This window comes from Phacochoerus africanus, chromosome 1, assembly GCF_016906955.1.
Source record: "Phacochoerus africanus isolate WHEZ1 chromosome 1, ROS_Pafr_v1, whole genome shotgun sequence".
NCBI lineage: Eukaryota > Metazoa > Chordata > Mammalia > Artiodactyla > Suidae > Phacochoerus > Phacochoerus africanus.
The window spans coordinates 35839760-35866404 of NC_062544.1; the positions used below are offsets into that span (position 1 = coordinate 35839760).

The 26645-nt window shown below is 38.0% G+C and overlaps 1 protein-coding gene across 4 annotated transcripts in view; it reads left to right on the forward strand.

Moving 5' to 3' along the window:
- Window positions 1-280: 280 nt before the first annotated feature.
- TRIM23 (tripartite motif containing 23) overlaps window positions 281-26645 on the forward strand; it is a 41869-nt gene continuing 15504 nt past the window's right edge. For 2 of the 4 annotated variants that reach the window (XM_047751742.1, XM_047799655.1), the window contains exons 1-6: window positions 281-449; window positions 7107-7269; window positions 10441-10562; window positions 16290-16568; window positions 17124-17306; window positions 23558-23773. In XM_047751742.1, coding sequence (XP_047607698.1) covers window positions 369-449; window positions 7107-7269; window positions 10441-10562; window positions 16290-16568; window positions 17124-17306; window positions 23558-23773 — 1044 coding nt within the window. In that variant the 5' untranslated portion in view covers window positions 281-368. Of the gene's footprint in view, window positions 450-7106; window positions 7270-10440; window positions 10563-16289; window positions 16569-17123; window positions 17307-23557; window positions 23774-26645 lie in introns of those variants that run through there. The other 2 variants (XM_047799565.1, XM_047751684.1) reach the window with 2 other exon arrangements.

The following is a 26645-nucleotide window of genomic DNA, read 5'->3' on the forward strand; positions in this document are numbered from 1 at the left end:
ATGGCATGCAGGGAGATGTAGTCCCCGGTCTCTGTTCGTTAGAGGGAAGAGGTCGTTGCTGGGGCAGGAGTTTCATCCCAACAATTTTCTTCTGTTTTATCCTTTCTTTTTTCCCTTAATTTTGTTCCTTCTATCAAGTTCAGACTCCTCAATAATAACAAAATAACAAAGCGCATCCACTGAAGAGTGTGCAGCCAATCAGCAAACGAGTGCCAAAAGGAGGAGCGAAGAAGTGGGCCCCGCGGCTTCTCCACGTGGTACTGCGCCTGTGCACAAGCAGCGAGCGCCTAGGCTTCTGGGTAGGTGGCTCTACCCCGCCTCTTAGTGAAGGCCTTGACTGCTGCTTCTGCGGCACTGCACCTCCTAGGATGGCTGCCCTGGTTGTAAACAGGCCTGGTGCGGGACTAGACAGTGGTCGTCAGGGCAGCCGGGGGACAGCGGTGGTGAAGGTGAGGGACCTTGAGTACTCTGTTCTCCGCCATCTGCCTCCAGTTCATGCCGGAGATCTGGCGGCACTACAGCGGCCCTGGCTGTTGTGGGGCGGTATGCGCGGCCCTCTGGGCCCCTCTCGGCTTTACAAGCTTTGCCCTCCCTTCCTGAGGCCTGAGGTTGCATGGTCTCCTGGTCATGCTAGTCTTCTGCTTGGAGTCGCCAACGGGGACATTTGTGAAAAGGAAATGTGAGAGTGACCTGGGCTGGTCTTTCTCCAGGTCCTCTGCTTGTAGTTCAGCCCAACAGGCGTTGATTAGCTTTTTTTTTTTTTTTTTAATTAAATTGAGCCATTATTATTGCCAGGTACTACGTTAGGTATGTAAGATCGTTGATATCTATTAGAGGTAAATGTTGATTCTCGTTTTACAGGTGAGGAAACTAAGGTTTCGAATAACACTGTATAGTGGAGCCACAGCTGACTGGCTTTAAAGTACGCTTTTCACTGTCGTATTACTTCTGTAATGAGAGCTCTATTTTTGCTTGACCTGCTCCTTCCTTTCTTTTTGTAGTACAGTTTGTCAGCACTTTTGAGAAGTCTCCAAAAGTCCCATTAACTCTGGGGAATGTGAATTGCCCTATGACTGAACTTTGAAATTGTGTCATGTGTAGATGCTCTAAAATGTATTTACTAGGAAATCAATTGAAATATGTGGAATTCATTTTTCCACATATAGATAAATAGAGATTCGGAAGGGAGAACTGATTTCAGTGGTTTGTAGAATAACCTAGGAAGATTTATAATCTGTGCTATTGAAAATTCTTATTCCTGACTTCATATTAGAATAGCTGAGGACTTAAAAAAATAAAAATTAGGCCCCCGGTTCTGATTAAGTTGACATCAGTGTATTTTTTTCATTCCCAGAGTGGTTTTAATGCACAAACTGTTCAGAACCACTGGGTCAGATATCTGAAATTTTCTTAGAATCTTAAATAGTAGACACCTATGATTTTTCGCCTAATGTTGGTTTTATATGACATCAAATGATACATTTCTGCTAACAACTGTATTAATCAGTATTGGTGGTTGTTGATTCATCTGACCTTTATATGTTAATGATGTTATTCTGAAGTACATAGACTATCTGAAATGCAGAAGAGCGCTCTTATTAGGCTTGTTGTATGGTTGAGTTTTTATTTATTGAATTATTCTTTTTCTTTTTTAAATTTTATTTACTTAATAATGATTTTTATTTTTTCCATTATAGCTGGTTTAGTGTTCCTTTTTTTTTTTTTTTTTTGTCTTTTTAGGGCCACTCTCGTGGCACATGGAGATTCCCAGGCTAGGGGTCCAATTGGAGCTGTAGCCGCCAGCCTACACCACAGCCACAGCAGTGCAGGATCTGAGCCATATCGGTGACCTACACCACAGCTCATGGCAATACGGGATCCTTAACCCACTGAGCGAGGCCAGGGATTGAACATGCATCCTCATGGGTACTAGTCGGGTTCATTAACCCCTGAGCCATGATGGGAACTCCAAATTAGGCTTTTTCTTTTTCTTTTTTTCTGTTTTTTTTTTTTTTTTTTTGCTTTTTAGAATTGCTCTTAATGGCATATAGAGGTTCCCAGGCTAGGGGGTGAATCGGAGCTATGGGCTGCTGGCCTACAGAATCTGAGCTATAGCTCTGGCCTATGCCACAGCCACAGCAAAGCCAGATCCGACCTACAGCACAACTCCCAGCAACGCTGGCTCCTTAGCCCACTGAGTGAGGCCAGGGATCGAAAGGGCATCCTCATGGATCCTAGTTGGGTTCGTTAACCACTGAGCCACGAGGGTAACTCCAGGCTTTTTCTAAGTAGAGAATACCTGTATGTTATTTTGTGAATTAACTTCAGTTAACAAGTTCTTAATTGAAATAGATATTACTGCTGTTAGCTCCTTTTGTTTTGTTACCCTGTTTGCCTTAAAATCTCAGAAATACACCAAAGCCTGATGTAACTGTGGTTTGTTATAACACAGTTTGTTATAGTACAGGCTCATTTTGTTAATTTTCATTTTTGTATGTAAACTGTGCCTAAGCTGTGCAATAGGATAGTCGTTTTTGGCAAGATCCTCATGGTATAATTTTTAAGAAATATGTTGGTGTAAAATAAAAACCTTATTGTCATTTTCATAGATGAAAGCAAGCAATATTTATTGGAAGGTAAAAGTTAAAGTATGTAATGCTAATGTATACATGGAAAATGGCTTCCTGCTTAATGGACGAGTTGCTTATGACAGGGTTTTTATTTTGTTTTTTTTTTCTTTCTTTTTTTAGGGCCACACCCGTGGCATACAGAGTTTCCCAGGTTAGGGGTCTCATTGGAGCTACAGCTGCCAGCCTACATCACAGCCACAGCAACTCCAGATCCAAGCTGTGTCTTCGATCTACACCACTGCTTATGGCAACGCTGGATCCCTAACCCATTGAGCGAGGCCACAGATTGAACCCACAACCTCATGGTTCCTAGTCATATTCATTTCCACTGAGCCACAGTGGGAACTCCTGACAGGGTTTTTATCATTAGGAAAAATAGACACAAATCCGATATGAAATTATTATTATTATTATTGTTATTATTATTATTTTGTCTTTTGTCTTTTTAGGGCCACACTTGCAGCATATGGAGGGGCCCAGGCTAGGGGTCTAATCAAAGCTGTTGCTGCCATCCTACACCAGAGCCACAGCAACTCCAGATCTGAGCTGTGTCTTGGACCTACACCAGCTCATGGCAACGCCAGATCCTTAACCGATTGATCGAGGCCAGGGATTGAACCCACAACCTCATGGTTCCTAGTCGGATTCGTTTCTGCTGCACCACCAATGGGAGCTTCCTGATATGAAATTATTTACATTCAGAAAAGAATCAGTAAAGTTTCTTGTGAATAGTGGATCTTCTTAATCCTTTTAAAATCTGATCTGGTTTATTAAAATTTGATTTACATGTAATAAGTTTGCAGCCCTCTTTGGACTCTTTCGAAATTTGTAAAGTTAAGAGCTTAAGTCCTCCTTTAATTAGGACTTAATTTCTTATGCTATTAGCCACATTTCTATTAGTAAATACTGAAGATAGAATTTCTTTCTTTATTATTTACTGAGTTGATGCAAAATCCTCTAGTAACTACTTTTGTACCTGTTTTGTTTACTAATCAGTGTAATTTTACTGTGCTTTTTTAAAAAAACAAAACAAACCTGTGATAGCAACATTAGTCAGTTATCTTGTGTAATGATAGGGTCAGAAATTTAATACGTGAATGAACAAAGTAAAATTTTAATTTGGTTCTTTGAAACTTATAAGTTTAATATACTATGGTATCACTATAGTGAGAATATTTAAATTTTATTGGAATATGATTGACTTACAATGTTGTGTTAGTTTCAGGTGTACAGCAAAGTGAATCAGGTATACATATACATATATTCATTCTTTTTCAGATTCTTTTCCCAAATAGGTTATTACGGGGTATTGAGTATAATTCCCTGTGGTATACAGTAGGTCCTTGTTACTTATCAGTTTTGTTTATAATAGCGTGTTTATTATTTATATATTATAACTCCTAATTTATCTCTCCCCACAACGTTTCCCCTTTGGTAACCATAAGTTTGGTTTTGAAATATTTTCTTTTGTGTCATTTCAAAATTAGATTCCATGTTTTAGTGATCTCATGTGATATTTGTCCTTCTCTGACTTCCTTCACTTAGTATGATGGTCTCTAGGTCCATCCATGTTGCTGCAAATAATATTATTTCATTCTTTTTTATGGCTGAATAATATTACATTGTATATTCAATGCCTATATTATGTGTAATATATTCTCTATCCATTCCCCCGTTGATGGACATTTAAATTGGTTCCATGCCTCGGCTATTGTAAATAGTGCTGCAGTGAACATTGCAGTGTATGTATCTTTTCAAATTATCCTTTTCTCCAGATATGTGCCTAGGAGTGGGGTTACAGGACCATAAGGTAGCTCTGTATATAGCTTTTTAAGGAACTTCCATACTGTTCTCCATAGTGGTTGTGTTATGGAGAATTTAGATTCCCACCACCAGTGTGGGAGGGAGAACATTTATTTAAAATGTGTTTATTTTATAGTATCTAATTCTTTGTGAATATCTTCTTATTTAATTGAATTTGATATTTATATGAGAATTTTGTTCTTTTTTATAAATGAAGCTATTTGAAACTTTTTTCCTGCCTTTTTAAAAAATAGAGGATGATTTGAAGTGTGTGTTATATATATGTATATATAATGCATACATATTTATATGTTTATAAATATGTGTATTTATATGTACATGTGTAGATATATACATATACATATAATTTATGTGCAGTTGTTTCCTTTTTTCATGGGGAACTACAATTCCAATGTAATATTTTCTGTATATCTTGCCAGAAAAATAGTATGTTTGTAAAATAATATATGTAAAAATATATGTTCTCTTCTCCTTTATGCCGAAGTTAAATATTATATGTCATTTTTCACTTTGCTTTGCTGATATGAAATCATTCTGTGTGAGTACATAAAAAGCTTCCTGTGCTTTAGTTTTGCAGTGTATAAATGTGCCTTAATTTATTTCCCATGTCTGTTTTCTTTGTTTCCAATCTTTTCCTTATGCAAAGGTGCTATAAGGAGTAACATACAGATCTTCCCACACACGTGTGATATATGCATAGGTTAAATTTCTGCAAGTAGAATTACTAAGCTGTTCAAACTTCTGATAGGTATTGACAAGTTGTCTTCCACAGAGGGTCTGTCAGTCAAACATTTCACAGCAATCAGCAATTTATCCTCTCTCACACTTTCATCAGCACAAGGTGTTATAAACCTTTTTGTTCTAACCTGAAAAAATTATGTTGCTGTAGTTTTAATTGCATTTCAAAATGGTTTGGTGAGGAGTTCCCATCGTGGTGCAGTGGAAACGAATCCAGCTAGGAGCCATGAGGTTGTGGGTTTGGTCCCTGGCCTTTCTAAGTGGGTTGGGGATCTGGTGATGCCGTGAGCTGTGGTGTAGGTTGCAGACGAGGCTCGGAGGCTTTGGCTTAGGCTGGTGGCTCCAATTTGATCCCTAGACTGGTGCAGCCCTAAAAAAAGACAAAAACAAAACAAAAAAAAAATGGTGAGATTGGACACCTTTTTATATGATTAAAGTCTGCTTTAATTTCCTTTTCTGTGAAATATGTGTTACATACAAGTTTCTTTTGAACCAAACTTGGATGCAAGCCAGTTTCAATTTGTCAGTTAATTTACAGTGAAAGATGTTTGCATTTCAGGCACTGACTCCAAATTACTTGGCAAGTTAAGATTAAAATTTTAATGGATTAAGTCTGATTTCCATTCTGGTTTTCTATTTTTTACATTGTATTATGTATTTTTTGGGGGATGGTGTTGCTGAATTGGTTTTAAATTTGATTTTTTTTTGGACTTATTAATATAGTCACATAAATGCTTAGTATTTGGAATACCCTATTTCTGAGGGTTTTCTAATCTAATAGGAAAAGAAAGGCTGGGAAGCTAATAAAAGTATTAACATGTTTTGGGCATTAAGATAGACACTTTTCCATAGTAAATGGGGCCCAAAGGATAGTGTGGTCATTTAGAAATTTCTTAGTTTATTAATGTAAAAAACAAATCTACTAGGAAAATGTCCATTTAGCTATTTCTTTAGCATTAGCATAAAGAAAGAGGCAATAACAGTTTGTCATGTGGTGTGAAATACAAATTGATATAGTTTGAGAATAGGAATTTGAAAAGAGTGGCAGACAAATAGTAGGACAGGGGCCAGATTGTAGCAGGTCATGGATGGCAGGTGCAGGAGTTTGTGGTACAAACACTTCATTGTGGGTATTTAAAAAAAATTAATTAAATTGTTAAACACGTCAGGTATAATAAGAAATACAAGTACCTTCATTGATATAAATATACTTTGACTAATTATGAAACAAACTCTTGGGTCTTGAAATTGGAATATGCTGATTCTTGTCACCTTTCTTTTACCTGGCTAAATGGCTTGAGCAAGTCATGTACTTATAATTGAAACTAGGTAGGAAAAATATTTTCTAACCCAGGGGCATATTTATTAATTGAGAACAAGGAATTGAAATTTAAATCTAATTGGATTCTCATTTTTACATTGTATATTGTAAAGGGATTCTAGAAGATACTTGAAAATTACTTACAGTCTTTACCTAGCAAGTTCTTTATCATTTCCAAGGTAAATTGTCATCCTGGCACATTTCAGATTATTTTTATTTGAATTAATGATTTTTTTTTTTTTTAGAATTAGGTAATTGCGGAGAAATTTTTTAAGAACCCAAGTTCAGTAGAGTTATTTATTGTTGCATATTCAGATATAATGTATCATGTAATAATTTTCAAAAGCAAAAGAAATTGAATTTACAACATTATCTTGGTCCCTAACATTTATCCTTTAAAGGAAATTTCACTGTGATATAATTTTGGTACGTCTGTCAGAAGAAATGATAAAAGGTGATTTAAGACTTTACAGCTAGACAGTTTTATTTTCATGAAAGAATAAAGTAATTTAACAAGATTAGGGATTTTTTTAGCCTAAAATATTTATGCTTTTAAAGTCATTTAAAGAGCTCATTTCCTTTCCAAATACTAGGTGCTGGAATGTGGAGTTTGTGAAGATGTCTTTTCTTTGCAAGGAGACAAAGTGCCTCGCCTTCTGCTTTGTGGCCACACAGTCTGTCATGACTGTCTCACTCGGCTGCCTCTTCATGGAAGAGCAATCCGTTGCCCTTTTGATCGACAAGTAACAGACCTTGGTAGGAAATACATATAAAATTGTTCATGTAACACAAATGTCATAGAAAACAATTTCTTTGTAATTGACTTTTAAAGTTGTAAAATTCCAGGGCGATTGCAGGTTCTTTTTTCTTTTTTCCTTTTTATGGCCATACCTGTGGCGTATGGAAGTTCTCAGGCTAGGGGTTGAATTGGAGCTGCAGCTGCTGGCCTATGCTGCAGCTGCTGGCCTATGCCACAGCTGCAGCAATGCCAATCTGAGCTGCCACATCCGAGCCTGCCACATCTTCGACTTGCGTCACTGCTTGTGGTAACTCTGGATCCTTAACCAACTGAGTGAGGCCAGGGATTGAATCCACATCCTCATGGATATTGTGTTGGATTCTTAATCTGCTGAGCTGTAACAGAAGCTCTGATTTCAGTTTCTTTTAAAGCCAATAATCTTGACATTATAAACCAGTGCACACTTAGGTACTAGTTTTATTGCATCTTCTGAGATTTTTATATTTAGCACTTAAAGTTGTTTAGTTTTAAGATACCTGAGAAGAACCTGCTAGCCTTATTTATTTACCTGTAAAACAGTATTTACTTTAGAAATGAGTAAACCAATAGTGGAAATACAGATAAGTCATTTGAGTCTCAGCATGTTGCTATTTACCAATATCACACAGAAGTGGGGCCAGCAAGGCTGAGGGGGAAATGCTACATAGGCTGCATAGAGTACTTGGTTGGGAAAGGAGGTCACAGAAATCAGAAAGATGAATACAGATAATTAGCCTAGTTTGAAAAAAAAACTTTTGTGAACTGCAGCAAGAAATGGTTTCTTTCTTCCTTTCTTTTTCCATCATCCCCTTTTCTTTTTTTCTCTTCCCTTTATTTTTTCCCTCTCTTCCTCCCTTAGAAAAGAGGAACCAAGAAGAAGGGAGTCTGCAGCCAATGACCACATCATCCTTTTACTTATTTTTTCAGTGAATATATGCTAAGGGCAGCTTTTTATCAGATGGTATATGTTGTATAGAAGCTCATCATAACAGACGGATGTTCCTTCTAATTGCTGAAGCATCTGGCTTTTATTTGTAGGCTCAGGAAGAGTTTGTGTATGTGTTTATGCATGTGCACTTGCATATGCCCGTATTGTGTAGACACACGTACATGCACATATGCATGCTCGCCTGGACTTTTATGCTCAGTTCTGAGGAAAAGAAATATCAATCCTTATTCAAATGTGCCTAGAGTCTTAACTACTTAAAAGGGACTGTTGTCATGCTTTGGTATGAAGCTCTGTGTGTTTTCATGAGAAGGAGTTTATATATTCATTGACTGCTATTAGGGCTCTAGGTTAGATGAGGAGTGTGGAAAATATTATCTTTAACTGTTCTAGTTCCTGTATACTTCAAGATGGATTTATTTTAGGTTAAGTGTATCTTTCATACTGTAATTTTTTAGACATGAGTCAGAGCTTATTTGTGGTCGTAAAATCAGTTTAATTGGACATGAACAGGATTTTTTTTAGAAAAGAAATAGGATAGGAGTTCCTGTTGTGGCTCAGTGGAAGTGATTCTGAGTAACAACCATGAGGATGTAGGTTTGATCCCTGGCCTTTCTCAGTGGGCTGAGGATCTGGTGTTGCTGTGAGCTGTGTAGTTCGCAAATGTGGCTCAGATCTGGTGTTGCTATTGCTGTGGTGTATGGCTGGTGGCTATTGCTCCAATTGGACCCCTAGCCTGGGAACCTTCATATGCCGTGGGTGTGGCCCTAAAAAGACAAACAAACAAAGACAAAAAAAAAAAGAAATACAACAAAAACCATCAGAGCATCAAAGTGTATTGCACCCTGCACACTGTGAGGGTGAATGTTAATGTGTAAATCTTTTGTATCAGACATCTGTGTACACACACACACACATACACACACATAACTGTGTTTTATCCTAGGTTGTGGTGTAAAATGTATTTCTTACCATTGGTTGTTATAAAAAATATTTAAAGTACATGATTTAGTATATGTATTAAAAGTCAGTGACAAATGGGATTCATAGGAGTTCCTCTTCTTGCTCAGTGGGTTACATGAAGATGTGAGTTTGATCCCGGGGCTTGCTCAGTGGGCTAAGGATCTGGCATTGTCTTGACCTGTGTTGGGTCTCCTGTTGCTCTGGCTGTGGTGCAGGCTGGCAGCTGCGGCTCCAATTTGACCCCTAGCCTGAGAACTCCCATATGTTGCAGGTGCAGCCCTAAAAAAAAAAGAAAAAAAGAACAAAAAAGGATTTATAAAGTTAAATTATAGAATAATAATTAGGAGTTCCCTGGTAGCTCAGCAGATTTATTTAGTTTTTATTTTTTGTTTTATTGGTGTACCCGTGGCACATAGAAATTCCTGGGCCAGGGATTGAACCTGAACAGTAAGAAACCTGGTTTGTTGCAGTGACAATGCTGGATACTTAACCTGCTGAGCCACAAAGGATGGGAATTTTTTTTTTCTTTTGTCCTTTTAGGGCCCCACCCACAGCATATGGAGGTTCCCAGGCTAGGGGTCTAATTGGAGCTGTTGCTGCTGGCCTATGCCAGAGCCACAGCAACACCAGATCTGAGCCGTGTCTGCGACCTACAAGACAGCTCATGGCAATGCCGGATCCTTAACCCACTAAGCAAGGCCAGGGATCGAACCCGAAGCCTCACGGTTCCTAGTCAGATTCGTTTCTACTGTGCCACAACAGGAACTCCATGTTTGGTATTATAAAGAGAATATTAAAGACAGCTGTTCTAGCGTGAACAGAAAATGGAGAAATTTTTAATTTTTATTTATTTATTTTGGACTTTTTGCCTTTTCTGGGGCTGCTCCCATGGCATATGGAGGTTCCCAGGCTAGGGGTCTAAATCGGAGCTATTGCTGCCGGCCTGTGCCAGAGCCACAGCAACATGGGATCCGAGCCATGTCTGCGACCTACACAACAGCTCACGGCAACGCCAGATCCTTAACCCACTGAGCAAGGCCAGGGATCGAACCTGCAATCTCATAGTTCCTAGTCGGATTCGTTAACCACTGAGCCACGATGGAAACTCAGAGAAATTTTGAATTTTTAAAGTTTAGACGTTATTAATGAATTGAACTATGTGACATAGAGATTACTATTGAGATACGAGATAAAAGGAATATTCTATTTTGTTAGATTTAGTTTTATTTTTTTATTCTAGGAGATTCAGGTGTCTGGGGATTGAAAAAAAATTTTGCTTTATTGGAGCTTTTGGAACGACTGCAGAATGGACATATTGGTCAGTATGGAGCTGCAGAAGAAGCCATTGGGATATCTGGAGAGGTATTGGTTGAACTTGGTGAAATATTTGTTATGAGGATGAATTTTTTCTTTTAACTTAAAACATTTGCCATTAGATGCACAAGATTACCTTGCTTACCCCAGCAGGTAGGATTCCAGAAAAACAACTTTTCATTACATATAGTGCTGAAGGCAAAAGCATCCCCAGTAGAACAAAAGTGAAATTGAAGCTTGAATTCTCTGAAAATAATATACTCAGACTTTTTTGTGTATATCATCACTAGTTCTATCTAAGGATAAAGTGAAAGAATAAGGATTGTGTAAGCCATATTAAAGCAGAGGATGCAAAAGTGAATCATTCAAATAGTAAAGAACAGAGAAAGAAAGGGGAACTCCATGAAAGGGACCATGTAGTCTAGAGACAAAATATTTTAAAAATAGAATAGTTCCTAAGGCAATTACTTCAAATATCTCTATGAGAAGATTAAATTGTGCATAGACTTCCCTTATCCAGATAGGTGAGTATCCAGTAATTATTAGAAATAAGACTATTAATATAGGTCAAAATAAATTTTTAACACTTATAAAATTCCATACCTCATAGGCTATTCTGGGTGTAATAGTTGTAGTAAGTAACAGTTAATTTTGGTGATCAACTTTAAAACCACATGTTTAGTATCAAGAAAAAAATAGATTGATTTTTTCTTTTACTTTTATTAGATCATGATTTCCTTATATAAATTGAAATAGTGAAATGAATTTCAAACTGAAGCAGTGTTTTCTAAAATTTTTCAAGTTTTTTCCCATGCTGTGTCTTTTATCTTTATTTTGAAAAACATTAAATTATTATCTAATGTTGATCTTCTAAATTTGTAAGGTCAGGAAGATAGAAGACATGACTTTTTAATGTTGCATATATGCATTTCTTATAATTGCAAACCAAACCATTTAACTTTGGGTTCTTTTTTAATTCATTGTGAGATTGAATGACACCATTGAAATATTTTCTAATTTTTATTTCCGGAAAATTTATACCAAATATTTCCCTTTCTAAATGGACTTTTAATATTTAGGAAATGTTTTGAAAGCATTTTTGATTATATGACGTAAAATTTACAACTCAAAACGCTTTTTAGTAATTCATAAAAATTAGAAATAATATTTAAAAGATCATATCAACATAGGGTTTTTTGTTTTGTTTTGTTTTGCTTAATTCACTGATTTTCAACCAGGATAGTGCAATAAGCTCCCCTGTGGCTTGGGTTTTATCTAAAACCTATTGAGAAATAAGTATTTCTCAGATTGGAGTCTGGACATCTATGCTTTTTATTATTATTATTACTCAATGAATTTGTTACATTTATAGTTGTACAATGATCATCACAATCCAATTTTATAGGCTTTCCATCCCACAACCCGAGCACATCCCCCCATCCCTGAACTGTCTCCTTTGGAAACCATAAGTTTTTCAAAGTCTGTGAGTCAGTATCTGTTTTACAAAGAAGTTCATTTTGTCCTTTTTTCAGAGTCCACATGTCACTGAAAGCATTTGATGTTGGTGTCTTATTGTCTGACTGACTTCACTTAGTGTGATAATTTCTAGGTCCATCCATGTTGCTAAAAATGCTGGTATTTCATTCCTTTTAATGGCTGAGTAATATTCCATTGTGTGTATGTACCACATCTTCTTAATCCACTCCTTTGTCAGTGGACATTCAAATTGTTTCCATGTCTTGGCTATTGCAAATAGTGCTGCAGTGAACATTGGAGTCTTTTCTAGTCATGGTTTTCTCTGGATTGATGCCCAGGAGTGGGATTGCTGGGTCAAATCGTTGTTCTATGTTTAGTTTTCTGAGGAGTCTCCAACTGTTTTCCATAGTGGTTGCACCAATTTACAATCCCAGCAACATTGCCATAGGGTTCCTTTTTCTCCACACCCTCTAGGACTTATGTATTGTAGATTTTTTGTTGATGGTCATTCTGGCTGGTGTAAGTAAGGTGGTACCTCGTAGTGGTTTTGATTTGCATTTCTCTAAGAATGAGCGATGTTGAACATCTTTTCATGTGTTTTTTGGCCATCTGTATGTCTTCTTTGGAGAACTGTCTGTTTAGATCTTCTGCCCATTTTTTGATGGGGTTGTTTGTTTTTTTGGTATGGAGCTGCAGAAAGTGTTTATAAATTTTGGAGATTAATCCCTTGTCAGTCGATTCACTTGCAAAGATTTTCTCCCATGCTGTGGGTTGTCTTTTTGTTTTGTTTAGGGTTTCCTTTGCTGTGCAGAAACTTTTAAGTGTGATTAGGTCCCATTTGTTTATTTTTGTTTTTACCGTTATTTTCTAAGAGGCAGATCTGAGAAGATGTTGCTGTCATTTCTGTCAGAGAGTGTTTGGCCTATGTTTTCCTCCAAGAGTTTGCTAGTGTCTGGTCTTATATCTAGGTCTTTAATCCATTTGCAGTTTATTTTTGAGTATGGTGTTAGGGAGTGTTCTAACTTCATTCTTTTGCATGTGGCTGTCCAGTTTTCCCAGCACCACTTATTGAACAAGCTGTCCTTTCTCCATTGTCTATTCTTGCCTCCTTTGTCATAGATGAGTTGGCTGTAGGTGTGTGGGTTTAATTCTGGGCTTTCTATTCTCTTCCACTGATCTGTATTTCTGTCTTTGTGCCAGTACCGTATGGTTTTGATGACTGTTGCTTTGTAGTATAGTCTGAAGTCAGGGAGCTTGTTTCCTCCAGCTCCATTTTTCTTTTTCCGGATGTCTTTGGCTATTCTGGGTCTTTTGTGCTTCCAAACAAATTCTAAAATATTTTGTTTGAGTTCTGTGAAGAATGTCCTTGGTAATTTGATAGGGATTGCATTGAATCTGTAGATTGCCTTAGGTAGTATAGTCATTTTGATAATATTCACTCTTCCAATCCACGAGCATGGTATGTCTTTCCATCTATTTGTGTCGTTTTGATTTCTTTCATCAGTGTCTTATAGTTTTCAGAGTACAGGTCTTTTGTCTGTTTAGATAGGCTTACTCCTAGGTATTTTATTCTTTTGGATGTGATGGTAAATGGGTTTGCTTCCCTAATTTCTCTTTCTGATCTTTCATTGTTAGTATATAAAGAAATGCAGTTGATTTCTGTGTATTTATTTTGTATCCTGTGACTTTGCCAAATTCATGGATGAGCTCTAATAGTTTTCTGGTAGAGTCTTTAGGATTCTCTAGGTATAGTATCATGTCATCTGCAAATAGTGATAGTTTTACTTCTTCCTTTCCAATCTGGATTCCTTTTATCTCTTTTACTTCTCTGCTTGCTGTGGCTAGGACTTGCAAAAGTATGTTGAATAGTAGTGGCGAGAGGGGACATCCTTGTCTTGTTCCTGATCTCAGCGGGAATTCTTTGAGCTTTTCCCCATTGAGAATGCTGTTCGCTGTGGGTTTGTCACATACGGCCTTTATCATGTTGAGGTAGGTTCCCTCTATGTCCACTTTCTGAAGGGTTTTTATCAGAAATGGGTGTTGGGTTTTGTCAAAGGCTTTTTCTGCGTCTCTTGAGAGGATCATATGGTTTTTATTCTTCAGTTTGTTAATGTGGTGTATCACACTGATGGATTTGAGGATATTGAAGAACGCTTGCATCCCTGGGATAAATCCCACTTGATCATGATGTACAATCCTTTGAATGAATTGTTGGATGCGGTTTGCTAGGATTTTGTTGAGGATTTTTGCATCGATGTTCATCAGTGAAATTGGCCTGCAGTTTCCTTTGTTTGTGGTATCTTTGTCTGGTTTTGGTATCAGGGTGATGGTGGCCTCATAGAATGAGTTTGGGAGTACCCCTTCCTCTGCATTTTTTTTTGAAATAGTTTCAAAAGGATAAGTGTTAGTTTTTCTCTAAATGTTTGATAGAATTCGCCTGTGAAGCCCTCTGGTCCTGGGCTTTTGTTTGTTGCATGTTTTTAAATCACACTTTCAATTTTACTTGTGATTGGTCGGTTCATCTTTTCTCTTTCATCTTGGTTTAGTCTTGGAAGATTGTACTTTTCTAAGATTTTGTTCATTTCTTCTAGGTTTTCTGTTTTATTGGCGAATAGTTGGATATAGTAGTCTCTTATGATCCTTTGTATTTCTGTGATGTCCATTGTTACTTCTTGTTTTTCATTTCTAATTTTATTGATTTGAGTCCTCTCTGTTTTTTTCTTGATAAGTCTGGTTAAGGGTTGATCAGTTTTGTTGATCTTTTCGAACAACCAGCTTTTTGTTTCATTGGTCTTTTTTATGGTTTTCTTCATTTCTGTTTCATTGATTTCTGCTCTGATCTTTATGATTTCTTTCCTTCTACTATAGGTCTTGTCTGTTCTTCTCTCTCGAGCTGCTTTAGATGTAAAGTTAGCTTGTTTATTTGGGCTTTTTCTTATTTCCTGAGGTGGGCTTGTATTGCTGTAAACTTTCCTTTTAGAACTGCTTTTGCTGCATCCCATAGGTTTTGGAGTGTTGTCTCTTCGTTGTCATTTGCTTCTAGGTATGTTTTAATTTCCTCTTTGATTTCTTCAGTGATCCATTGGTTGTTTAGTAGCATGTTGTTGAGTCTCCACGTGTTTGTGTTTTCTGCAGTTTTTTTCTTGTTGATTTCCAGTTGTATAGTGTTGTGGTCAGAAAAGACGCTTGATATGATTTCAGTTATGCTTTTTTCTAATTAAGGCTGTACCCATGGCAAATGTATGTTCTGGGGCCAGGTATTGAGTCTGAGATGCAGTTTCAACCTATGCTGTAACTATGGCAACACTGGGTCCTTAACCCACTGTTCCAGGCTGTGGATTGAACCCATGCTGCCAAAGAGTCAACATTGCATCCTTAAGTCACTGAAGCACATCAGGAACTCCTGGGCATCAGTGTTTTTAAAACTTTCACTTGTGGTGTTATCTTGTGGTACAGTGGGTTAAGGATCCTTCACTGTCACTGCAGCAGCTTGGGTTGCTGCTGTGGCGCAGGTTCCATCCCTGGCCTGGGAACATCTGTCCACCTACCATGGGTGTGGCCAAAAAAAAAAAAAAAAAAGACTTTGCTTAGTTATCTAAATAGCATTTGTTCTTTTCTTCTTCTACATAGTATCTTGACAAGTAATATTTAAAGCAGTGGTGCTGTATTTAATATCAGTTTTTTCAGTCTAAAAAAGTCTTCTAGGAGTTGCCTGGTGCCTTAGAGGTTAAGGATTCGACATTGTCAGTGCCGTAGCTCAGTTTCCATCCTTGGCCTTGGAACTTCTGCATATCGTGGGCACAGCCAAAAAAAAAAGAAAGACTTTTAACCTCTATTGTCAGTTCCTTCGTGTGAAATGAGGGGATTTTGCAGTAGCTGTCTTTGCACTGACTGAATCTGTAACAATAGATTTTATTTTTGACCTCAAATTCATAGCATATATTAAAAATCAATTTTGGAAATAGCTTCTCAGCTATAGAAAGGAGTAGCAAATCACCTTTGTACTTAATTACCAGTATATTCTTATATTTAAAGGATGGTCAGCTAAAAAAAAATGATAATGGGAGTTCCCTTGTGGCACAGTGGAGTAAGGATCTGGTATTGTCACTGCAGCAGCTCTGGACATTGCTGAGGCACAGATTTATTCCATCTCTGGCCTTGGAACTTCCATGTGCTTTGGGTGCAGCCAAAAAAATAAAAAAATTAAAAAAAAGAGAGTATGGGCTTTTATATTTCAAAATTTGTCCTGTTATAGTTATTGAAATTTAGTTTTAAAACATCACTTTTTTTGTTTGTCAGAGTATCATTCGTTGTGATGAAGATGAAGCTCACATTGCATCTGTATATTGCACTGTATGTGCAACTCACTTGTGCTCAGAATGTTCTCAAGTTACTCACTCTACAAAGACATTAGCAAAGCACAGGAGAGTGCCTCTGGCTGATAAACCTCATGAGAAAACCATGTGCTGTCAGCATCAGGTGCATGCCATTGAGTTTGTTTGCTTGGAAGATGGCTGTCAAACCAGTCCACTCATGTGCTGTGTCTGCAAAGAATATGGAAAACACCAAGGTCACAAGGTATGAATATAGTTAAATGATGACTCTACCTACTTTAGAAGTTCACCATTTATTTTCATTTTATTGGCTCTTTATGCTATGAGTAGAGATTGAGGAACATCTAAACGATGAATGAGTACAGCTTGGTAGAGTGAAAAGAGTGATTTATTTTCTGAATGTCATAACGAGAATTTCTGAGAGGTCTCATGATTCTTTTTTTATTGAAAAATGGCTTTCCAGCAGGAAACAAAAATTCTTTTGTGTGCATATTTTTGTAATTCACTGGATTGTTTTGATAATATTTATGTCAAACTAATGCTTGTGATGAAAGTTTAGAGAGAGTCTCTTGGATTCTTATTTAGTGATAAATGAACTTCCACATTTCAAATTATTTATTTGAAGGATATATAGTTTTGGGGTGAAGGCAAGTTAGTATTATGCTGTGTTTTTTGTAAATATGTTATAAAAGCCAATTGCAGCTGATGCTTTCTTTTTTTATTAATAGTGATTTAAGTAGTGTTTTGTATCATTAATCAATACTATGAGTTCTTTTCTGTATTGTGTTGCATCTTATAGCATTCAGTGTTGGAACCAGAAGCTAACCAGATCCGAGCATCAATTTTAGATATGGCTCATTGCATACGGACCTTCACTGAAGAAATCTCAGATTATTCCAGAAAATTAGTTGGAATTGTTCAGCACATTGAAGGAGGAGAACAAATAGTGGAAGATGGAATTGGAATGGCCCACACAGAACATGTATGGGTTTTTTTCTTCCTTACACCTTTTCCTTCTCACCTTTTCACCTTCTAGTATTTATTGAGCAATTACATTGTGCCAGTACCACACTAGTGACTGGAAATAAGTTTTTAAAAAGGTCTCTGTCTTTATGGTACATATAATCCATCATGGAAGAGGGACAGTTTCAAGTGTGGTAACTGTTTACTTTGTGGGGATATACAGCCTGCTGCCCTGGCAGTGTGCATAAGAATGGCAATAATTTAGGTGAGTCAGGGAAGGCTTCCTAGAAGAAGTGATTTCTAAGCTGAGATTTGTAGGAATTAGGGAGAAGACTAGGGTGGGAGTGAGTTGTTCTAGAGAGGGAAGCATATGTTAAAATGCCTGGAAGTGAGAATTGGACATATTGTAGAAATTTAACTAAGTTTACTGTGGTTGAAGCTTTGAATATTGCGGTGGGGCATGGCAAGAAAAGGTTTTGGAGAGTTAAGGGCCAAACCATGCTGGGGGATCATGTTAGACACGTTAAAGAGTTTGGACTTTATTTTAAGGACTTTAATGAGTCATTGAAGAATTGGCACAGGAATAACGTAATCAGATTTGCATTAACAAGGGTTGCTCTTTAATATAGAAAATGAAGTGGAGGATCAACAAGCTTGGAAGCAAGGAGACCTCTGCTGAGGTTGCTGAAATTATCTACTTTAGAGATGTTTGTGGCTCATCATCTTAAAGAAGTGAGAATCAGGAGAAGTAGACATACTTGTGTTTTTAAAGAGGTAGAATAGGTAGGTTTTAGTGATTGATACTATTGATTGGATAGGTAACTGGGGGATCAGACATGATGCCTAGGTTTCTCCCTTGCCCAACTTGGTGGATGGTGATATTGTGTAGTAATAAGGGAGGAGGAAGAATTTTGGGAAGTGATAATGAGACCAAGGTGCTAAGTTTAATTTAGGTGTTGAGTTTGTTATTTCTGTGAAATAAGCGGAGATGACCCTCCTGTGAATTGAAGATGCATGGGTGTTAGGAAGTGTATGCGTCTAACTTTTAGGTAGTTTGGCTGTAAAGAGAAAGAAGGAATTTAGGAGGTAGTGGTAGGTGCTTTAAAAAATTTTATTATAGAGGGAGTTCCCATCATGGCTCACTGAAAATAAATCTGACTAGTATCAATGTGTACACACTTTTGATTCCTGGCCTTATTCAGTGGGTTAAGGATCCAGCATTGTTGTCAACTGTGGTGTAGTTTGCAGATGCAGCTTGGATCTGGCATTGCTGTGACTGTGGTGTAGGCCAGTGACTACAGCTCCAATTCGACCCCTAGCCTGGGAACCTCCATATGCCATAGGTGTGGCCTTAAAAAAAAGACGAAAAGAAAAATTTATTTAGTTATAGAGGAAAAAGGGATATTTTCAGATTGGTATATAAAATATAGGGACAGACAAATACAGCGTCTTTCTTTGGTAAACAGAGCTAAAGCTATCATTGGGGAATAATGCTGGAATTGCTCTTATCAAATATAGTAGCCATTAGCCTCATGTGGCTGTTTAGGTTTATTTAACAATTCAGTAAAATACAAAATTTGCTTTCTCATGAGGAAGCAAATTTTGTATTTTACTGAATTATTACATTTTAAGCACATTTTAGGTACATGTAGCTAGTGGCTACTGTGTTAGCACAGACAGAGGACATGCCTGTCATCTCAGAAAATTCTTTTGGATAGTGTTGTGCTAGATTGGGAATTTTTTTTTGTCTTTTATCTTTTTTTTTTTTTTAGGGTTGCACCTGCTGCATATGGAGGTTTCCAGGCTAGGGGTCTAATCGGAGCTGTTGCTGCTGGCCTACACCAGAGCCACAGCAATGAGGGATCTGAGCCGCATCTTTGAGCTCATGGCAGGGCCGGATCCTTAACCCACCAAGCGAGGACAGGGATCAAACCCGCAACCTCATGGTTCCTAGTCGGACTTGTTTCCGCTGTGCCACGATGGGAATTCCTAGAGTGGGAATATTTTATTTATTACCTTAGTAAATATTTACTGAACGCACACTGAGTGCTTGGCACTGTTCTAGCTAAGGAGAAACCAGTATATGACTCAGAAGTGTTTGCTTTTGCAGTGTTTACATTCTAATGTGGGGAGAAAGACAATACTTTTTTTTTTTAATACGGTTGATAGTTTTTTTTTAAATTTAAAAAATTTTTTTTTTATTTTCCCACTGTTCAGCAAGGGGTCAAGTTATCCTTACATGTATACATTACAATTACATTTTTTTCCCCACCCTTTGTTCTGTTGCAACATGAGTATCTAGACAAAGTTCTCAATGCTATTCAGCAGGATCTCCTTGTAAATCTATTCTAAGTTGTGTCTGAGAAGCCCAAGCTCCCCATCCCTCCCACTCCCTCCCCCTCCCATCAGGCAGCCACAAGTCTCTTCTCCAAGTCCATGATTTTCTTTTCTGAGGAGATGTTCATTTGTGCTGGATATTAGATTCCAGATATAAGTGATATCATATGGTATTTGTCTTTGTCTTTCTGGCTCATTTCACTCAGTATGAGATTCTCTAGTTCCATCCATGTTGCTGCAAATGGCATTATGTCATTCTTTTTTTATGGCTGAGTAGTATTCCATTGTGTATATATACCACCTCTTCCGAATCCAATCATCTGTCGATGGACATTTGGGTTGTTTCCATGTCCTAGCTATTGTGAATAGTGCTGCAATGAACATGCGGCTGCACGTGTCTCTTTTAAGTAGAGTTTTGTCCGGATAGATGCCCAAGAGTGGGATTGCGGGGTCATATGGAGGTTCTATATATAGATTTCTAAGGTATCTCCAAACTGTTCTCCATAGTGGCTGTACCAGTTGACATTCCCACTAGCAGTGCAGGAGGGTTCCCTTTTCTCCACAGCCCCTCCAGCACTTGTTATTTGTGGATTTATTAATGATGGCCATTCTGACTGGTGTGAGGTGGTATCTCATGGTAGTTTTGATTTGCATTTCTCTTATAGTCAGTGATGTTGAGCATTTTTTCATGTGTTTGCTGGCCATCTGTATATCTTCTCTGGAGAAATGTCTATTCAGGTCTTTGCCCATTTTCCGTTGATTGATTGGCTTTTTTGCTGTTGGGTTGTATAAGTTGTTTATATATTCTAGAGATTAAGCCCTTGTCGGTTGCATCATTTGAAACTGTTTTCTCCCATTCTGAAAGTTGTCTTTTTGTTTTCTTTTTGGTTTCCTTTGCTGTGCAAAAGCTTTTCAGTTTGATGAGGTCCCATGGGTTTATTTTTGCTGTAATTTCTATTGCTTTGGGAGACTGACCTGAGAAAATATTCATGAGGTTGATGTCAGAGAGTGTTTTGCCCATGTTTTCTTGTAGGAGTTTGATGGTGTCCTGTCGCATATTTAAGTCTTTCATCCATTTGGAGTTTATTTTTGTGCATGGTGTGAGGGTGTGTTCTAGTTTCATTGCTTTGCATGCAGCTGTCCAGGTTTCCCAGCAATGCTTGCTGAATAGACTTTCTTTTTCCCATTTGATGTTGTTGCCTCTCTTGTCAAAGATGAATTGACCATAGGTGTCAGGGTTTATTTCTGGGTTCTCTATTCTGTTCCATTGGTCTGTCTGTCTGTTTTGATACCAGTACCACACTGTTTTGATGACTGTGGCTCTGTAGTATTTCTTGAAGTCTGGGAGAGTTATTATGCCTCCTGCTTGGTTTTTGTTTCTCAGGATTGCTTTGGTGATTCTGGGTCTTTTGTGGTTCCATATAAATGTTTGGATTGTTTGTTCTAGTTCTGTGAAAAATGTCCTGGGTAATTTGATAGGGATTGCATTGAATCTGTAGATTGCTTTGGGTAGTATGGCCATTTTTACAATATTGATTTTCCCAATCCAGGAACATGGAATATCTTTCCATTTCTTTACATCTTCTTTGATTTCTTTGATTAAAGTTTTATAGTTCTCAGCATATAGGTCCTTTACCTCCTTGGGTCAGGTGTATTCCGAGGTATTTGATTTTGTGAGGTGCAATTTAAAAAGGTATCGTATTTTTGTATTCCTTTTCTAATATTTCATTGCTGGTATACAGAAATGCAACTGACTTCTGAATGTTAATCTTATACGCTGCTACTTTGCTGAATTTATTAATCAGTTCAAGTAGTTTTTGTGTTGAGTCCTTAGGGTTTTCTATGTATAGTATCATGTCATCTGCCTACAGTGACATTTTGATGTCTTCTCTTCCTATATGGATGCCTTTTATTTCTTTTGTTTGTCTAATTGCTGTAGCTAGGACTTCCCAAACTATGTTGAATAGCAGTGCTGAGAGTGGGCATCCCTGTCTTGTTCCAGATTTGAGTGAGAAGGCTTTCAGTTTTTCCCCATTGAGGATTATATTTGCTGTGGGTTTCTCATAAATGGCTTTGATTATATTCAGGAATGTTCCCTCGATACCCACTTTGGCGAGGGTCTTGATCATGAATGGATGTTGGACTTTGTCAAATGCTTTTTCTGTGTCTATTGAGATGATCATATGATTCTGACTTTTTTTTGTTAATGTGGTGTATGATGCTGATTGATTTGCATATGTTGAACCATCCTTGTGAAGCTGAGATGAACCCAACCTGGTCATGGTGTATAATTTTTTTGATATGTTGTTGGATTCGGTTGGCTAAGATTTTGTTGAGAATTTTTGCATCTATATTCATCAATGATATTGGGCAATAGTTTTCTTTTTTGGTGGTATCTCTGTCTGGTTTTGGAATGAGGGTGATGGTGGCATCATAGAATGTCTTTGGGAGTATTCCTTCTTCTTCAACCTTTTGAAAGAGTTTAAGGAGGATGGGCACCAATTCCTCTTTATATGTTTGATAGAATTCACCTGTGAAGCCATCTGGTCCTGGACTTTTATTTGTAGGGAGTGATTTTATGACCTCTTCCATTTCATTTCTAGTGATCGAGAAAGACAATACTTAAGTAAATTACTTAGAGCAGAAGTATGTTAGGTGCTTTGGAGAAAAATAAGAGAAAGGGAGAATGCACATTTGTATGGAGTGTTTGCAGACAGACTTCCTGAGAAGGGGCACTGAGCAAAGACCTAAAGGAGATGAGAAGGGCACCTGTGCTAATATTTGGGGGAAGAGCATTTTAGGCAGGGAGACGAACAAGTACAAAGGCTCTGAAGTTCGAGTGTCCCTGGTGTGCTTATGAAACTGTAGGAGACTGAGTGGATCTAAGATAGAATGATTGATGGGGAGCATAACAGGAGTTGAAGTCGGAAAGGGCCTTATAGGCAGTTGCTGTTCTTTCCATCAGGAATGCTCTTCTTCAAGATATTCATGTGGTTCCCTCTCTTACCTCCTTCAGTTTTTGCTCAGATGTCCCCTCTCCAGGGAATCTGTCCTTGAACATCCCCAAAAAAGGTCTTGGCCATTTACTCTGAGTGGAGTGGGAAACCACTGAAGAGTTTTGAGTGACAGAATAATTATTGTTTTGACTTAATATTTAGAAAGAATTAGTCTAGCTTCTGGGTAGAGAATACATTATGGGGGCAGAGATGGGTCTAGTGAAACCAATTAGAAGTCTGTTCTCATAATCAGGTGAGAGATGATAATGGATCAGGTTGATAGAGGTGGAAGTGGTGAGGCACGATCAGATTGTGAATATATTTTGAAGACAGCAGAATTTGTCGAAGAACTAGTTGTGAGCGACACAAGTGTTAAGGGTGACTTCAATTTTTTTAGATTAGACAACCTGGAAGATAGAGTTGCCATTTATTGAGATGGAAGAAACTAGGATTGGGGTTGGGAGAGACTGGAGATTAGGTATCCCATGTTGCTTGAGATGTGTTTTAAACAGTTGGATATCCAAACGCTGTGGGTGAGGAGAAAAATCTAATGTGAAGATACAAATTTTGGAAATTTTGAGGATGTAGATGGTGTATAAATTTTCATTTCACATAGAAAATCTTTGTTAAGGTTATAGTTTTTTAAAATTTATTTTAGGAGTTCCCGTCATGGCTCCGTGGTTAACAAATCCGACTAGGAACCATGAGGTTTCAGGTTTGATCCCTAGCCTCGCTCAGTGGGTTCAGAATCCGGCATTGCTGTGAGCTGTGGTGTAGGTCGCAGTCGCGGTTCATATCCCACGTTGCTGTAGCTGTGGTATAGGTCTACCGCTATAGCTCTGTTTAGACCCCTAGCCTGGGAACCTCCAAATGCTGTGGGTGCGGCCCTAGAAAAGACAAAAAAAAAAAAAGACAAAATTTATTTTTATTTCCTTAGGTACCAGGTACTGCAGAGAATGCCCGATCATGTGTCCGAGCTTATTTTTCTGATCTACATGAAACTCTTTGTCGTCAAGAAGAAATGGCTCTAAGTGTAGTTGATGCTCATGTTCGAGAAAAACTGATTTGGCTTAGGCAGCAGCAAGAAGATATGACTATTTTATTATCCCAGGTGTCAACAGCTTGTCTCCATTGTGAAAAGACCTTGCAACAGGTAAGTACCTTTTTTTTTTTTTGTCGTTTTGCCATTTCTTGGGCCGCTCCCACAGCACATGGAGGTTCCCAGGCTAGGGGTCATATCAGAGCTTAGCCGCCGGCCTACACCAGAGCCACAGCAACGCGGGATCCGAGCCACATCTGCAACCTACACCACAGCTAATGGCGATGCCGGATCCTTAACCCACCAAGGAAGGCCAGGGATCGAACTTGCAACTTCATGGTTCCTAGTCGGATTCGTTAACCACTGAGCCATGACGGGAGCTCTGGTAAGTACTTTTAAACATGATTTGGACATAGTTTAAGAGGGAGGATTTGGTTTTTCTGATTTTTTTTTTTTTTTTTCTTCCCAAGGCCACACCTGAGGCATATCGAAGTTCCCAGGCTAGGGGTCAAATTGGAGCTGCAGCTGCTGGCCTACCCCAAAGCCACAGCAACGCCAGATCTGAGCCTCATCTATGACCTATGCAGCTCATAGCAATGCTGTATCCTTAACCCACTGAGAAGGGCCAGGGATTGAACCCACATGCTTATGCATACTAGTCAGGTTCCTACTGCTGAGCTACAACAGGAACTCCAAGAAGGATCTATAAGGTTAAGCAGATAATTACCAGAGGTACACAGTAGTCTATCTTATTAATTTTAAAAGTATTTTCATGTTATTACCCTGTGTCACTGAGGCATTAATGTTGTGCTTAGGGTATGGTCTCTAACCTCGAATTGCTCCATTTAGCCATATCAGTGACCTTCCTTTCATGTTTTCTTACCGCCATAAAACCATGGGTTTTAGAACCTTTCTACCTTCTTGTCATTTTTCAGTCATCCCAAGCCCTTTAACCCTTCTTTGCCAAACATGTACTTAATCTTCTTTCATCTTGGTGTGCTTCTGTCTCTTTTTTCTGATACTGGAAATCCTTCAAAGTTTAGCTCAAATGTTTGCTGTTCTTTGAAGTTCCTCTTTCTTGCTTTTTTTTTTCTTTTTTTTGGTGGAAGCTTGCTTTTCTAGAATGTACTACCTATCTCTGTTCTAATTGAGTAGCTCTTAACTTTGATGTCACAGAAAACCTTTTTTTTTGAAGGTTGAGGTATCATAGGCAATTTGTTACCCACTTTGCAGATAATGTGCTTTCAAAATAAATTGTATTTAAGGTTATCCTAATGAAAAGGTCAGTCTTGGGTGTTCCTGTTGTGGCTCAGTGGTAGCAAACCTGACTAGTATCCATGAGGACATGGGTTTGATCTCTGGCCTCTCTCAGTGGGTTAAGGATCCAGCATTGCCGTGAGATGTGGCTCAGATCTGGTGTTGCTGTGGCTGGTGTAGGCCAGCAGCTGCAGCTCTGATTTGACCCTTAACCTGTGAACTTCCGTATGCATCAAGTATGGCCCTAAAAAGACCAAAAAAAAAAAAAAGAAAGAAAAGAAAAAAGTCAGTCTTACTTATTACTGTGTTGGATCTGCCTTCATGAGTGTGTGACATAGGCTAATTATTGCCCAAGGAATTCCTGATAAGCTGAAGTTTGTCTCATCTTTTGATATATTGCTCATGATTGTGTTGATTTCAAATCATTGTGGAGCTAAATTTTTTACCATTTTAGAGCTTTTTCTCTTAAATATCTGACTAGACTTAAATGAATGTGGCCAGGCTATAAGTATTGAGTATTTATACTCACCTCCGTATTGAATCCTTTAGTTCTTTTCGTGTTGAATTGTAATCATTGATGTTTATATCATTTATGAAGTTGTCCCTGAGCTCCAGTCCTGATCTTCTGTCCTCTGCTTTCTGATGCTGGGACTGGAATTCTATAAACCACATATCTGCTTTTGTCAGCTGGTTCCATGTTAGTTTAGGCTCTACCAATAGGGGACAGTAAAGAAAGGCTAGAAGATGGAGCCAGTTTCCTGTGGGTTTTCATTTGCTTGGGGTTCCTGTGAATGTCACTGCTTGCACAAGGAGACCCCCTTCCTTAGAGATCTGAATTTTGGCTTTACTATAGAGGCCCCTACTGTAAGTTACTAAGTTTTAATTATTTTAGCATTTCTCCTTTATTCCCCCATCTCTGAGGGCAGTATCTATTTCCTATAGTTGTTTCCTCTTTGATACCTCAGAGTTCTTTTTACTATTTTAGTTACTCAGTTCCTAACTACATCTAGTTAACTGTTCTTCATGGTAATTTTTTCTGTTCACATAATTGTGGTTTTTGTCTCCTGATTTGAACCTAATGATACAATGTGCACATTTGTCCTTCTAGATGTTGACTGGATGCCTCTTTGTATCTTTAAGTTCTTTGTACCTGGATAGAAAGTACTAAATAAATAATTATTCAGCCCGTGATGGGTTACCAAGCTACACAGCAAAATTAGAAATGGATCATGTCCTAAGTAAGATTTAAGTGAATACTTGGAAGTAATTTTATGTTTATTTTGTTAAAAAGTATGTTCATAGTTACTGAAATATTTATTTATTTATTGGCCAACCCCCAAGGCATACGGAAGTTCCCTGGCCAGGGATTGAATCCAAGCCAGAGCTGCCATCTGCGCCACAGCTGCAGCAATGCCAGATCCTTAACGCACTGCTTCAGGCTCGGGATTGATTGTACTTCCAGAGACAAGCTGGACTGTTAGCCCACTGTGCCAAGTGGGAACTCCCATGAAACACTTACAAGTATTTAGAAGTATTTTAGAGTTTCTGAAGCATTTTGTCAAAGTGGCAGATAATTGTTAATGACAGGTATTATCTCACTACGTTAATGCAGATGAAATTGGGGTGTTGGATTCATTCTTCATATGAAACTATTAGTTTTGTTTTGATTTTTTGGCCACAGAACCCTAACCTGAACCGATAATCTTTAAAGTTCCTGTCACAGAGATAA